Source organism: Buceros rhinoceros, unplaced genomic scaffold, assembly GCF_000710305.1.
Source record: "Buceros rhinoceros silvestris isolate BGI_N320 unplaced genomic scaffold, ASM71030v1 scaffold5608, whole genome shotgun sequence".
Taxonomy (NCBI): Eukaryota; Metazoa; Chordata; class Aves; order Bucerotiformes; family Bucerotidae; genus Buceros; species Buceros rhinoceros.
In genome coordinates this window covers 23359-38138 of record NW_010427324.1, presented here as the reverse complement: position 1 = coordinate 38138, position 14780 = coordinate 23359, and the positions used below count along the sequence as shown (strand labels likewise).

Here is a 14780-nt window from a genome sequence, read left to right as displayed (position 1 = left end):
TCCCTACAGTATTTTTCCAGCTGCCAGCAGACTTGCAGCTTAGAGGTATTCTGAGGTTTGTGTGTGGGTCACATCAAAATGCCTGTACCACCCATTACCTTTTGATGGATCATTCTTTCTTGAAGAGCTATTAGGCCTGGGCAAAGGCAGCCATAATTTTAAGGTACACTGTATGGAAAAAATACATCCTTTTGCTTCTGTTACACCTACTTCCTGATATATGACTGGGTGCTACTAGTTGAGAAAAAACAGTATTTCCCATTCAACTTCTCCATGCCATCTTTTACGTCCTTTCCATCATCTTTTTTATCATTAAGAGGACTTTACAGTCTCTCTGAAGAGACTTTGAACTCTCCAAATGTATTTCTATTGCATCCTTTTTGATATTAAAATAAGAAGAAAAATGAAAGAGAGAGACATAGGCACACCATAGTAAACAGACATCCCTTCGCTCCTTTAACTCCTAATGTTTCCTCAGGAATAGTTAACATGTCTTCCTTGAGCACCAATAATTCATATTGTCAGTTTAAACATACCAATACTTAAAAGGTGACTTCTGTACCCATACCACACATTTTTCTTTAAACCCACATTACCTCAAAATAACTCTGTTGTTGCCTCTGAAATGGCACACACAGCTCCATTCTTCTGGCTAGGATGCTTAGTCTTCATTCATCTCCACTTTATTGAAGAGAAACTGTTTTCCACTTTTGAGAAATACCTGGGCTGCACTTGGTCTTGACTAAAACTACAGTTCAGCTCAGATTACTTGACTTTCAGAACAATTTTGTCTTTTTTCCCTTATTTTCTGTCCTAGAATAAACAGTTTCAAATTCTTACTCTCCTTGGGGCATTGACAGTCAGATCACCATAATTTAGCATGTTCTGACAGCTTAAATGAACAGCCCTAAAAGGATCCTTAACTGCCCAGACATGTACTTATATATGGCTAGGCTGTGCAAGGGCTGCTGCAAGTGCATCACTATTTAAATTAGCATGTTTGATCTTAATTTAAATTATCTAGCTTTCAAACAGACAAAGAGTGTACACAGCAGTGACTGCACCAACTTCATGTTGCCCATGAGTTTTCTAAGCGATGCTAAACATATTTTTTTTTGTCCTCAAAGATTTCAACTTCCTTCCACAACAAGCACTAAGTGGAAGAATGTCTTTTCTCATATTTACAGATCTTGCTTCCCATCTTCAAGCATGAGGAGTAAGGTCTGCTTCCTCTCTGCTGGAACTGACACTAAAACTAACATCTCCCTAAAACTAGCTCTCATCCTCTCCCAAAGAGATAGTACTGTCCCTCCCTTTTTTCCAGTATTTACGTATTCCAAAGCTGAACAGTCAAGGAAATAAACTGCATTACATTAATGTGACAAAACATAACTGGATACAACCGCAAGTTTGATAGGTAGTGAAATTAAAAAGAGTATTCTTAAATTAGAAAAATGGTACACATTAAGCTTTAATCTTAAAACAGTGTATTTCTTATTTGCCTAATATAAAATTAGGTTTACACACAGAAGCCATTTCTGCACTGCAATTTCATTTTTCTTAATGGTACCAGAGACAAAGGTTTTCCCTGATCAGTCCCAATATCGGCAATTCTCACAAAGCAGCTAACCCATCTGGAAATTCATAGGTACACTGAAAAATCAAGGTGGGAGCTCTTTTAAAGCTTTCACAATTGACCTTCAGTAGCAGTTAAAGTAATAAAGTTTTAACTAGAACTAACAGCTCGCTTCATAGGCAAAGCCAGAATCTCAGAACCTCTCCAAATATCTGTCTGGCTCTTCAGCACCAACCTTTAAAGCCACGGTTAAAGTTTTGCAAATATTGTTGTGCTTTAGTTACAGAACACAGAAAAATGAGCTTCCGAAAAACAACAGCTTTAAGCAAAAGATAAAGGAAGGGAAAGTCCTAAAATGAAAGGACCTACTTATGGTAAAAGTTTACTGTGAAATAGTTCTTTATAGTTTGCATCCTGCATAATTCCCACCTTCCAAAAATGTGTCAAATGACTTTTTTTACTTTAAGAAGTCAGCATATGCAGACACAGGCTGCTCTCAGTTCTCAGGTATTAACAGGTCTGTCTTCTCCTTTCTCAATCATATTTGGTATTTGCACCAAATTGCAGTAACACTTAGAAGTGAGAAGTTCTACTTATCATGCAGACACTCCACATATTTTGTATCTAGAAGTTCAGAAAAGTACACAACCGAAAGGTTTTAAGTCCAGCTTCCTTCTGAAAGACCCTACTATCAGAAGATGATTCAAGACGGTCCACAGGACAAAGTTCTGAAAGAGAAGTTAGTCATTCTCACCATAAAGAGTTGTAACAATGCGGAACCTATTAATGGGGAATAAGAACTATTTGACACTTTAAACTACTTAAGTCTGCAACCACTCTGAGTAGAAGTGGTTCTGTTGAACATACAAATCTTCAGTAGCATACTTAGAATTCAAATGTAATACGGTAAAGCTGTTTTGAGTTTCTTCTAGAGGAAATCTAGTATGTGAAACACTGTACTTACACACAAACCTTTTCAGTCCAAGCCCACAGTTTGCATACTCAGAACCACAAACCTAAGTTCCATGCCACCGCATAACTTACCCGCACAAGCGCATCATCTATGATGTGATCACGTCTCACTTTAAGTCGTAAATATGGGTTGAGCTGCTGTCCTTGAACTAAGCTGTAGAGCACAGTTATGCGTCTTTCACTGTACATCCGGATTCTATTGTCATAATACAATCCCAGGTTCTTGGTAACAGCATTCAATATGAAGGGACAGGTCATAAAAGAGAATTTATTTTCCGTTTCTACTTTGAAGAAAGTGTAGTCTTTGTCCATTTCTAGAACATCATTCAGTGGTTCATTAATAAATTCTTCAAAAGGGATAAGTGGTTTTCTGCAATCTATAGTTTTAACACCAAGTTCAGTTTCCAGCGGGTCCACTCGAGGACCTTTTTTATTTCTTCTTTCCTCACCCAACAGCTCTTGAAGAGTTAGTTCACTTGATTCTGGGATGGGTTCTTCATCTTCCTCTTCATTATGATCTGTATCCACATCCCCTCCTACTACATTTGCATAGTAAACCATTTTCAAGCACTTTGAAGCAGCAACAACTGCATCGTCATCATTCACTAGGTTACGACTATTGAACTCATTGCTTATGACTTTGTAAGTAATAAGCTGCTGAAATGTTTCCATCATTCTCCGGATTTGGTCTGCTCTGTACTTAGACCACAATCTGACCAGTTTTGCTTGAGCTGCAAGGGGTAGTTTGCTCATTGCTTTGCAAAACAATGGTAGAGCCATTTCCAGATATTCTGGGCTATGAAGATTGCCATTCTCCATAACAATAATAAACAAATTCAGATAGTTAGGATCCCGAGAGTACACATTATGGTAAGTCAAGTCACATTCCACATTGGGTGACAAGTACACAAGTGCATTTAAAAAGGCAGTTTCTATTTTTTCATTAGAAAGTAATCTATCGTAGACCCGTCTGACTGCTTCAATATCTACAGACACTTCATCTGGGCCTAGTTTTTGAAGGTTATTATCTCCCTGTGTGTTATCACCTATTCTTGATGATGAAGATGAAGACGATGATGCGCCCGAGTCTTCTTCCATAGCAGCAGCTGAACAGGCAGCTTTTTCCTTTTCGTCTTCATCTTTGTCTTCATCCTTTCCTTGAAGAGACTTGAGCTCCTCCTTGGTGTGCTGCTTGGCTTTTCGGAAACTCTGTACCAATGCTTCAGCACTAGAAAATACTCTCCCGATCACCCGGATTAAAGGGGAATAATCCTCTTTCTCTCGACATAGTTCAAGAATTTCATATATCTTGTCTTCTGTTAGAAAAGTCACATCTATAAAAAGATAATTTTATTAAGATAAAAATTAAAAAAGATAAAATACTTCTAATTTGCTCTATTCCAATCTGTGTATCATATAATTAACACTGAAAAAAGTGTTAGTGCTGGGTAAATTTAAGACATACTTTATCATTTTATTAGCATGAAGAATCATGTTTTCATTCACTACGATCTTATGAAGTATTTTATTCATGGCTGTCGATCAGAGAACATGCTCAATGGTAAAATTGTTTTGCAGCCAATTAACTACATTTGGCAGTTAATAGTATTGTATTGTCTAAATGAGAGCAGCTAAATCAAACTGGTAAGATGATTTTAAACTTCAAAAGACTTAATGAATAAGACTGTGACAATACAGTCTTCTGGTATATCTGCACAGTTAAGGTACTAAGTCATTAAACTACACACAAACTAAGCCTCTTTTTTCAAACAAAACACACGTGTTTGGACTTTACACACTCTTTCTTCCTTAAAAGATTTTGGAAGAAAAGATTCATTAATTTGTTTTGCTGTATGTTAACAGAAATAAGATTTATTTCCATTTTCAATGCTTTCTGCAACTGTTTTTATACTAAACTGATGCCTGAAAATCCTCCCCAAAAACAAAGATACATGCTCAGAAATTTATGCTGCCTTCTAAATTACACACACAGAGTTATATGGGTGTTACACATGTAGGTTATTTCTTTGTACACTAGGCCTCACTGAGATAAAACACCTTGAGTATACCCATCAACATGCTATTCAGATGAACAAGCTGGTTTACATACATCATCTGCATGGGCTCCATACACCCGTCTGTTCCCCTCCCCACCAAACAACCAATATGAAATAAGTCATTTGGTGGTCCATTTGTTATTTAAAATCTTCCTATCTCTTAAGAAAAGAGGAGAAAACATTATTCATAGCTTTATATGCTACTTTTCAAACAGAACCCACAGATGTTTTCACATCAGGTGACGATTTAAAGTAGGATTACCACACGATCAGATCCTGAAAAGATGTTCTAGTTTAAGCATATTCTTCTCAACTGACACATAATTCAGAACTAAAAGCAAAATGTGTTTAATAGCATCTCTAGAGAACTTAAAAAACCCCCACCCATATCATACATCACAGCACTGTATTCACCAACCATGCCAGATCAACTACCTTTGCAGAAATAAGGAAGCATATCATTTTAATAAGGACAGTTACATGTTAAAGTATTTTGAAATGTGACTGCCTAAACTAACATTCATTCCAAGCAGTCATTAAATTAGAAATACAAACTGATATGAAGACAGACAACTATTGATTTTTGCAGAGTCCCAAGCCATTCTTAGAGCATGTAAAACACAGGAAAGTTTAAGCTTATGTCATGCTACAGAGACTGAATTCCAACCAATCTGAAGACAGTGAAAAATCTTCAAAATTAAAATCTATCCTGTTACAGAAAACAGCAATGAAAACATTATGAAAGGATTCAAACCTAGTGCAACACCTCCTATTTTCATCTGCTGCAGTGTATTCCCAAGAAGCAAATTTGCCTAAAAGAAATTTAACAGCTGATACAGATACTATTCCATGCCGTGGCTCCTCAAAACAAGGACCATACCTCAAGTTCACTGATTCTGGACTGCAGAGATCATTCAAAGCATAAATTATCAGCAGAAGTTGACAATTAAACAATATAATACATTTCAGAGTTCCATACTTACAACAGGAATTCCCCAGTCATTCTTTTAAAGGTTTTAGTATTTAAGAAACTAACCATGCGCTATTTCCAGTTAAAATATTTAGTATTATTTTCAGCAATTTCAGAACTTTAAGTCATATCCTGTGACCACTCTCTAACTGAGCTGCCATAAGAGTCTGCCCCATTATTACTTTACAGCAATGAGAACAGCTGGAGTAAAACAAACATTAAGTGAAGCTTTTTTCTAACTTAACTCAATTTTAGCTGACTCGTGTCCGAATATCAGAGCTTTTATGCACCTTGCCTTCTCACCCTTTCTATTGCAACTATATGATCCAGCAAAGTAAATATGTCCTCTCAGACCTGTTATCAGTAATATTGCATGACAAATCTGTACATGAAGCTTCAGCAGTGATTCTTGACTATGAAAAAGACTGCATGCAATCTATATACTGCCAACACCACACTCCCTAATCAGAAAAATTATTAATTATCTTTTATGGAAGTTTTGTTATGATTGTGTGTTCACTGCCTGTCCCCCGACCTTCTCTGTTTGCAATTTAATTGGGGATCAAAGTTGAAAATAGCTTCCCAGGTAATAACACCACTGACTTTGAAATGGTTCTCTCTCTATGTATGATGACATTTGTAGCCAATTCTTTTCATACACTCATAAGTTCTCTATTTCCTTCCTCTTTTCCCTTTTTTTTTCCCTTCCTCTTTGCCATCCAAGATCTCTCTGAGGTGCTGACAATGACCTCCAGCTATATTTTCCCCCAAAGGCAATAAATAGTTTTTGGGCTTAGCACTACAGAGCAGTAATTTAAATAACACTTTCTGAAGAGCATTTCTTTCAATTTATTTAGAACTTTGAATTCTACGTCAAGCATAAAAACTTGGCTTTAACTGCAGTTTTCCCAGTAACTGTTGCTGCAGATGGACTTTAAAAAATTTCAGATCACTAGATTCCTGAGACATCATTCAATTCCAAAGGTAACTAAGAGTCTCGTACGAGCTTTAAGAATGCGTTAGTGCCTTCTGTCCATACAGCTACAAAGAAACGCCAATACTTGTGATACTGCAATAGATTAAGTCTGAGTCATTGCTTAAGACAACAGACCATCTCTTGAGAAGACTCAGGTATCTTGGGAAGAGAGGACAGTAGGGTCAGAGAGGAGGAAAATTCTGTATGTGCACAACCCCTAAAAATACACAAACCCAAGAGAGTAATAACAAAACACACCTAATGTGCCTCTTGCCCTACTAGAACAATGCTAGCTCCCCTTCCCCCTGCCTACTGTTTGCCTCCTTGCTTACTCAGTTCATAAATAATTTGGGAACAAATTTATCCTAGCATCAGCTGAAGAACAAATTGATGCAGGTATTGACTGATGCACCTTAGATCCCTTGTAATACTGTACTATCTTTTATCGCTGATTCTGTGGGGCTTAATTCTTTGCTGTAAACAGTTTCCCCTTCTTTAGCTAAAATGAATGAATCTGAACTTCTGTGTTTATACCACTTACTGCAATGATACTTTAAAAATGCTCAAAGGCTTTCATTTAATTGAGATTGTGATTTGCACCACAGGTTTTGGCAACAACCAAAATTAATTTTGTAGTATGGATTTACTGTTTTAGAGGGTTTGAAAAGCTAAGTAAGTTAGAAAAAACACAGAACAGTATTTCACTTTCGTACACTAGCTTAGAAATCACTTTGATAAATTGTTATTAGCTTGGTAGTTGTACTGCCTATCATCCACCGCATCATTTTTTATTCATCTGTTAAGTTTCTTAATGTAGAATCTGGAATTAGTTAAAGTATAACTTTAATAACTCATTAACTACAGAAGAGTTACGAAACCAGCAAAACTAAAAGCAGTCATACAACAGCACTTTAAAAAACTCTGTATCTGCAAAACAGTAAAGCAATAACTGCACATGGATTTCAACAGAGATGTGGTAAAGATCCAGATTAGGATCCAGTGTTCAGCATTAGTCCAGCCATTTTTCAGAATCCACAGTAAAATATTTGATTGCTCGTTATTGTATTTTACTTAAGAATTCAGCAGAACATTACCACAGTGAATTCTTATACTTGTGCGTATTATATATATTTTATTTTAGGAAAATTCTAAAATAATATCTTACCTTTAAAGTCATCTCTTGGGCCTTGCATTTCCTTCTTGTTCATTTTTCTGTCAGTGCAGGAATTGTTATGGGCACCTTTGGAATTGTTTTCTAGGTAAGCTGAGCTCGTTCCTTTCTTGGAGGGATGAGGATCACAGAGTTTTGCATTAATCTTATAAAGCTCGAGGGCCTTAATGGCTGCTGCATTGTTATCCATACGGAGAAAAGTTGGACAGGAAGCACAAAATTCATTCGTGCAGGCTTCATTTCCACAGCCCTCAGTTAACTGGTGGTAGTAGCGCTCTATTAGATGCTTTGCAGCTGCTCGCTTCCTGTAGCAAACATTCAAACAGTAAGTACAAGGATTAGTAGAGCTTTCACATACAAAGCTCATTCAAAAGCATCAGCAAGGCAGAGATTAGTCAGGCACTGAAACACAAGATTTCTGTGTCAGAGAGGACACATCAGAAGATTTTTTTAAATGCAGGATTCTCATCTTGACAAGTGCAAATATTTTTAACACACAATTTATTTTGTGGGCACCATTTAAGTAAAAGGTAAATCCTGTTTATGCACAGTTTTTATCTTTACATTCCAGTGCTACAATGGACACAACCTTGTACAGCTCTGAACAACCTCAATTGTTACAGAAAGAGGGCAATTTAGATGCAAAGCAAGCCTGCAAGTGAAACAGTACTGGATCTCCTACAGGTGATTGAGTCTGATGAATAGTACTGAGGTATGGTTGGTTGCCACTAACAGAGGGAAGAAGCCTGAAATAGAAATGATCCAGGCATTTATTTAGTATTATTATCAACAGGGTATAAACCCTTAAAAATCTAAACCATTTTTAAAACAAGATTCTAAATAACTAAGTTATCAGATACTTAGTCTATTTAAATCCATAGGAAAAATATTCCTTGGTTAATTAAACTGATGACAAACCATGGTTACAGGTTTCATACCTTCAGCTCAAGGCTGAAGGTATGTGGTTCTCTGGAAAAAAACCCCACCCACAAAAAAAGCCAGCCTTCAAAACTATTTGCCAAAGCCTCCCCTTTCTCCTTGCAATTATACATGGCAAGTATCTACTTTGAAGAATTACTACTGTATCGCTATACAAGTTAATGTGCTCAGTACTATACACACGCACAAAAAAATTTAACCGGCCAATTGATAGGGTCACAGACTGTTACAGAAACATGCAAGCAATGAAGAAACTGCTGGAACACCACAAGTAACAGACAGAAGATGCTGCATGCAGCACCAAGGGCACAGTTGATCACATTTTTGAAAGAAACCCCAAATCTTCACTTCATGTAAGAAAATCATTTATTAATGAAAAATATCAACTATGAAACAGATCAAACATTTTGATTAGGCGTAACACACAGACTTGTTACTTAATTTTAGTGATATAGTACTATAAAGACTACAACACGGGAAGCAAGATTTTCATCAGAAATTGTGATATTAACTTTAAGTTGCCTTTTCAAATGCTGATGCATGCACAGATTCTGTATAAAACAGTACTTGAGAATTGACGTGCTAGACTCACTGGTACCACTCAGCACTTTCTGCACCTAGCTGTTAACACTGGCTGGTTAAGTATCAGCATTTCAATGCAGCTGCTTCAGAAGTGAAAACATCCTCAAGTTCTGAAAGTAACTATTGAGGGATCTTTCTAGCTTACATAACATCTAGTCTGAATGAAGTTATTTCAATATATAAACACTGATATATTTAACAGCACATTTTATCATATTAAACAACACTCCACTTTAAACAGGTTACATCTGAGATGCCAAGACTAAAAGCTTAGACTTGTCTCTTAACATTTCATTTCTGAGGGACTCAAAATTTTTGCTTCCAATATTTGACTAGCAATTACTGCTCAAACTGTGCCATGCTTCCAGTAATGCTGTTTGTAGAAACACCTTCATTGTGACTCATGGCCTCGCTGACTCAAGCTCTGTAAAGTTTTAGCAGAAACAAAAGGCCTGACCAAAAGTTAGATTTTTTTTTTTTAGTTAACTATGGAAGGAAAGAACACAATGTACAACAGTACTAGAATTCCCCCCCAACTCTCTCTGGTAGCTATTCTGCAGACATGGCCTCAGATAAATTAAGTAGATAAAAAAGGTGGAGACTTAAAGTGAGGATACAGACTTAAGAAGGAAGTACATAACATACTGAGCCTTCCACAAGAGCTACCCTTACTGAGGTCCATCCATGAAAGCACTTGCAGAAAATTCAGTTCCGAGTAAGCCAATTTCACAGAACAGTAAGATATTCCATACCACATTCCCACTGAAGTACTTGAGGAATTATTGTTACTGTCCAGTGCCAACAGCCCATATTTTCTTACGTTATTCAGAAAAAAATTTAGCATACCTTCTTCACTCCCCAGAGGCGAAAACTTGATCTCTTTCTATATTCCCTTGTTCATTTAATATGCAGAAAACTTTATAGTTTTTACAGCCTGAGGCATTAAAATTCATTCATTAAGTGAGGTAATGCAAAACCCTTCTCTAGTCTCAGCTCACGCTGCGCAGTGAAGACTGCAGCTCCCTTTAATCTCCTATACAGGGATCTAGCGAAGAGTAACTGGTCCCTTACACACTCAGAGTGTCAAATATTTAAATGCATAAAGGAAATTTGTGACAATCGGAAGTTTAAACACTTAAGAGACCTTTAGGAAAATCTGAAGCATATAATTCTTTAAAGTTTACCTTCGAAACAAAGAATTTTCATCTGAGTTTCAACACTTGCCTGAAGTTAAAAATATCTGCACAAAAGTATTATTTTTGCCTAAAGTTCACCTATGTTTTAGAAATAAAGACAAAAGTTTCATACTTGTCTGTATCAGTACAAAATGACGTATTTCTGAATGGCTTCTGCTTGGGACAAAGCAACTTCTACATTATATTTAAACTCATATTGCTCCAAGACAGACAATTTTAATAAGTGGAAATTTACAGACTGTTTTAACAAAAATATTAGAAAGTGCCAAAATGTTCATAATCTGGTTTCTTTCCTAGCGCAAAAAACCTAACAGAAGTACTAGTATGCATGGAAACTAGAGGAAAATCTATGTTTGCCTTCTGGACAGGAAAAAACCCATGGAAAAGGTTTTTTTAGTAGTAATAGCAAAAAACCTTTCAGTAGATGCCTTAACAGACAGAAGCATAAAGAGATTTATACATTTTGGAAATAAAATGACCTAGAGATCAAAAACCACTTAAAAAAAAAGTGGGTTATGGATGGACACCTTTGTGAAGCTAGATACTGCTTTCTGAGAGTTTCCATTTCAAACCTTAAATGTTGGTTTCCTGCTTCTGTTTAAAGTCAGAACAGCAATGCTAGAGAAGACGAGCTTCCAGTAAAAGCACTACCTGCACAGTCCCTTTAGAAGTGGCCTGCACTGAACTGCCATGCCAAATGCTCCACCAGGGCTGTAGCCGAGTCCTCTATTACAGCTGTGTTGTGACACCTTTTGTCCCCCTCAGTCACTGGCATCTACCAAAGGTTGATTTGCAAACGTACACACTCACAGAGCTCACATTTGCCAAACCTCATTCATTCCCGTGTGGCAGGCTCTGGTAGCTGGGGTGCAGACCATGAACCACATTGGCTTTGCCCAAGGGACCTCTGTCCCCATCACATATTCTAGACCCACTGTGCCTCCAGGAATACCCCATGCTGGCAAAGTCAGACATGACACTTCCTCAGGAAGGGCGAACCTGAGGATAGCTGTCCTGGCTTTATGAGCAATGCAGAAAGAAGGGGTCAAGAACACAGTCAGCATGTGTATCTTAATCTTGTCTCACAGACAAATTATCTTGCTATTAGAAAAGCACCCTTCATTACAGCTCTTTCCTCTTCAGATTAGCTTCTCCAGGACTCCATAGAGATGTCATTCTGCAGACCAGCTGGTTTCATACCCTGGTTCCTATCTGTCCTTCTCAAGATGCATGCAGTGCCCAGTCACTTATGTGACCCCTCCAACATTCAATTAGCCGTAAAAGTGAGATACGAACAATATATTGATTATATCCAGGCTTGTGACTTAAGCCATTTCAGGAATAATCCCCAATCTACACCGCTTCCCACCCCCAAAAACCCAAACCCCAACATTACAGGCCTGAAGCCATTAAATAACTGATTACAAAGAAAACAATCACTAAGCAATTATTGTAAGCAATCAACATATGTAAATGGTAATGACTGCAGGCATACTTGACACTGTTGAATCCTATGCTCATGTTTACAGAATCAGTGCCATTTGAAAAGGCCGAGAGAAATACAGCCTTCATAAGAAAGGCATAAGTTTAACTACCAAGAAAAAGTAACTTGAATTAATACTGGAATGCACTTAAGTTTAGGACCAACTATGAACTTACAACATCTTACATTCTTTGAACAAATTTGTTATTCTTAATCCTTTAAAGAAAAAAGTATGCAATTGTTATCAGCTGTTAAACTTCCAAAGAATAATCACATCTAACACCACAAAACACTTTGTCAGTTTTCCAAATTTTGTTTTAAATTATCAAGTAAGGAATCCTAAACACTAGTAACTGTACCATCTGTGAGGTCACAATAAGACCAACTTTATCTTTATTGGAAAGAAATGATATGACAGAAACTTCACATGCTTGTAGGAATCCTTCAGTCTGTCTTTTATAATCAGCACAAAACAAATAATTAATATTTTATAAAATGTTAACCAAAATACATATTCTTTAGTACCTTGCATGTTGTGTCCCTTGGTTAAAGAATTCCTGACACTCAAGCAAGTATAATCTTCATGTTGTACTCTACTGAAAAAGCTTAAATTTGTCAGCTATGAAATTTATACATGGTACTGCGATTGGCAGCTCAACCAAAGGAAGGAGATTAATATTGGCACTGCAGTGATAAATCAAAAGATACAGACAGAAACTCGGAACACTGATTCCAATTGTCTATTGCTGGACCACTGGAGCATTTCAGTAGAAAGCATGATGTAAGAGACAAACTATTTCAGACATAAATACTGAAGAGGATTGACCACATCAACATGTAAGACTGATCTGCAGAGCAGAGACCTAAATGCTGACCAACCTTGTACGACTTGAAGAGGCCAAGTAAAAAGACAATGACACAACTTTGTTTTCAAGTTATTAAAAACTCCAGAATAATTTTTTAAATTTACATTTTCATGGTAACATTCTTTTACCATGTCTTCATTCTGCATGACACTGTCCTGGAAGGATGACCATGATCACGCAGAAACTAAGTGCAAATAACATGGACAGTAAGACAAAACACCTGAGTTTCCAGTTGAAGAACAGTCCAGTGTTTCTGGATTAGACATCTCAAGAAGGAAAGTTCTCCTCTTTAAGGTTTCTTTTTATTTATTTCTAACTGGTGTATCTACAGCAGCCTCCAAGCTCCTTGGGAACCAAGGTGTGTAATACATTTGTTTCAGTTATATTTTCTAGTGCAAAATCCGGAATTACTTTTCTTTCAAATGATACAAAATTTGATCAACTTATGTTACTGCACTTTTGCTCTTGGAAGCAAAGGTAAAATGGACACTTAACTGTAACTTAAGTAGTGCTACCTTTCAAGCAATTCTTGAGTGGAGTCAATGCAGTCTTATTAACTGATGAGGTTTCTCGAGGGAATCACTGCCTAGCTAAAAGATGCTTTGCAAGAGACTGAGGAATTTTTAATTCACCCTAGACAGATAACATTGTAACAGTGCAAGGCTACAGGTATACATAAATATACTTTCTACGTATTTTCCTTCCAAGAATGGCAATATAACAAGCAGCAAATGCCACAAAAATACCTGTATGTGGCAAGGTTCGATAAAGAGGCCACGATCAGCATGTCCCGTGGTTATGTTAGGCAAACCCACCACTGTTTTCATCTATAAGGAAAGTAATTTAAGGCATTCTATGTCTAGAAAGCACTAGGATGACATCTGAAAGAATGCATCATGAAATACTTACAGTTACTGTATATATTTGCAATGGTTGCAATTTGTTTTTCTGGCATATTTTGAGACTGCTGCAGAATTTTTATTTTGCCATTTTCAAGGGAAACAAACCAGCTGTCAAACCACTCCAATGTGAGATGACTATACATCAACTATAACAACACTTTAAAGGGTGATGTTCAACAACTTTGAAAATAGAGAGGTTTTGAAATTGCAAAGCATCCCATCCTCAAAAACAGAAAAAGATGAATGCACAGAAAGCTGCCTTATCAAAATAACCCAACCTTTGCCTTGATACATGACAGCATACAATACACAATAAATATACACACACTGATCAGTAGTTAATGTAAACAATTAAAAATTACGAAATTTAGTGCCAGAGGTTTTAAGAAAGTTACACTATTCAAAGCTGAAAATTAATGCAGACCTGCAACAGTAGCAGATGTTGATCTTAAAAATTCAAAGACTTAAATGAATGCTAAAGAAAGCTTCCTAACTCTGAGCTAGCACCATCATGGGCATCTGAAAAGCTTGGGATAAGCAAGACTTATCCATATAAGAATTTGCTGGATTAGAAACTGGAACAGTCAATAGACTTTTCTTAATGTTAATTCACACATATACAACACGTGTGACTATGCTCTTGGTATAAAGCTTTGCAATGCAAAACTCATAAATAAATAATTGTATCAACCAACCAGAGCAAAAACAACTTAACCATTCATTGTGTAAGTAACAAAACACTTGGGTAAGTCCCTGCATTTACTGTGGAATTATGGGCATGTAAACAACATGGTAACTACTTTACCTACACAGTAGGCTTGCAGGTGACACCGTATTACCCACACTGTCATTCCACCTTATGTGGCCAAGAGCAACTATGCAGCAGGATTGCAGAAATTCTCTGTAATAGGTGATGTACACATCACATTGTGATACAGTTAAAAAATATTTAGTTTTTCAGGTACACCATGCATTAATACTGTAGAACTACTACTCAAATACATGAATCCAATCCCTATAGCATGACTGGCTTACATCTGTTTTAGACAGATACCTGAAACCTACACAGTCAAGGCAACTCTGATCATCA

The 14780-nt window shown here is 36.8% G+C and overlaps 1 protein-coding gene across 1 annotated transcript in view; it reads right to left on the bottom strand.

Moving 5' to 3' along the window:
• The window catches only part of UBE3A (ubiquitin protein ligase E3A), a 48370-nt gene that overhangs the window by 14204 nt on the left and 19386 nt on the right, over positions 1–14780 (bottom strand). Inside the window, exons 5-6 of the mRNA XM_010141843.1 lie at positions 7717–8027; positions 2621–3882 (exon numbers count right to left, since the gene is read on the bottom strand). Of these exons, the coding sequence (XP_010140145.1) occupies positions 2621–3882; positions 7717–8027 (1573 nt within the window). The remainder of the gene's footprint in view (positions 1–2620; positions 3883–7716; positions 8028–14780) is intronic.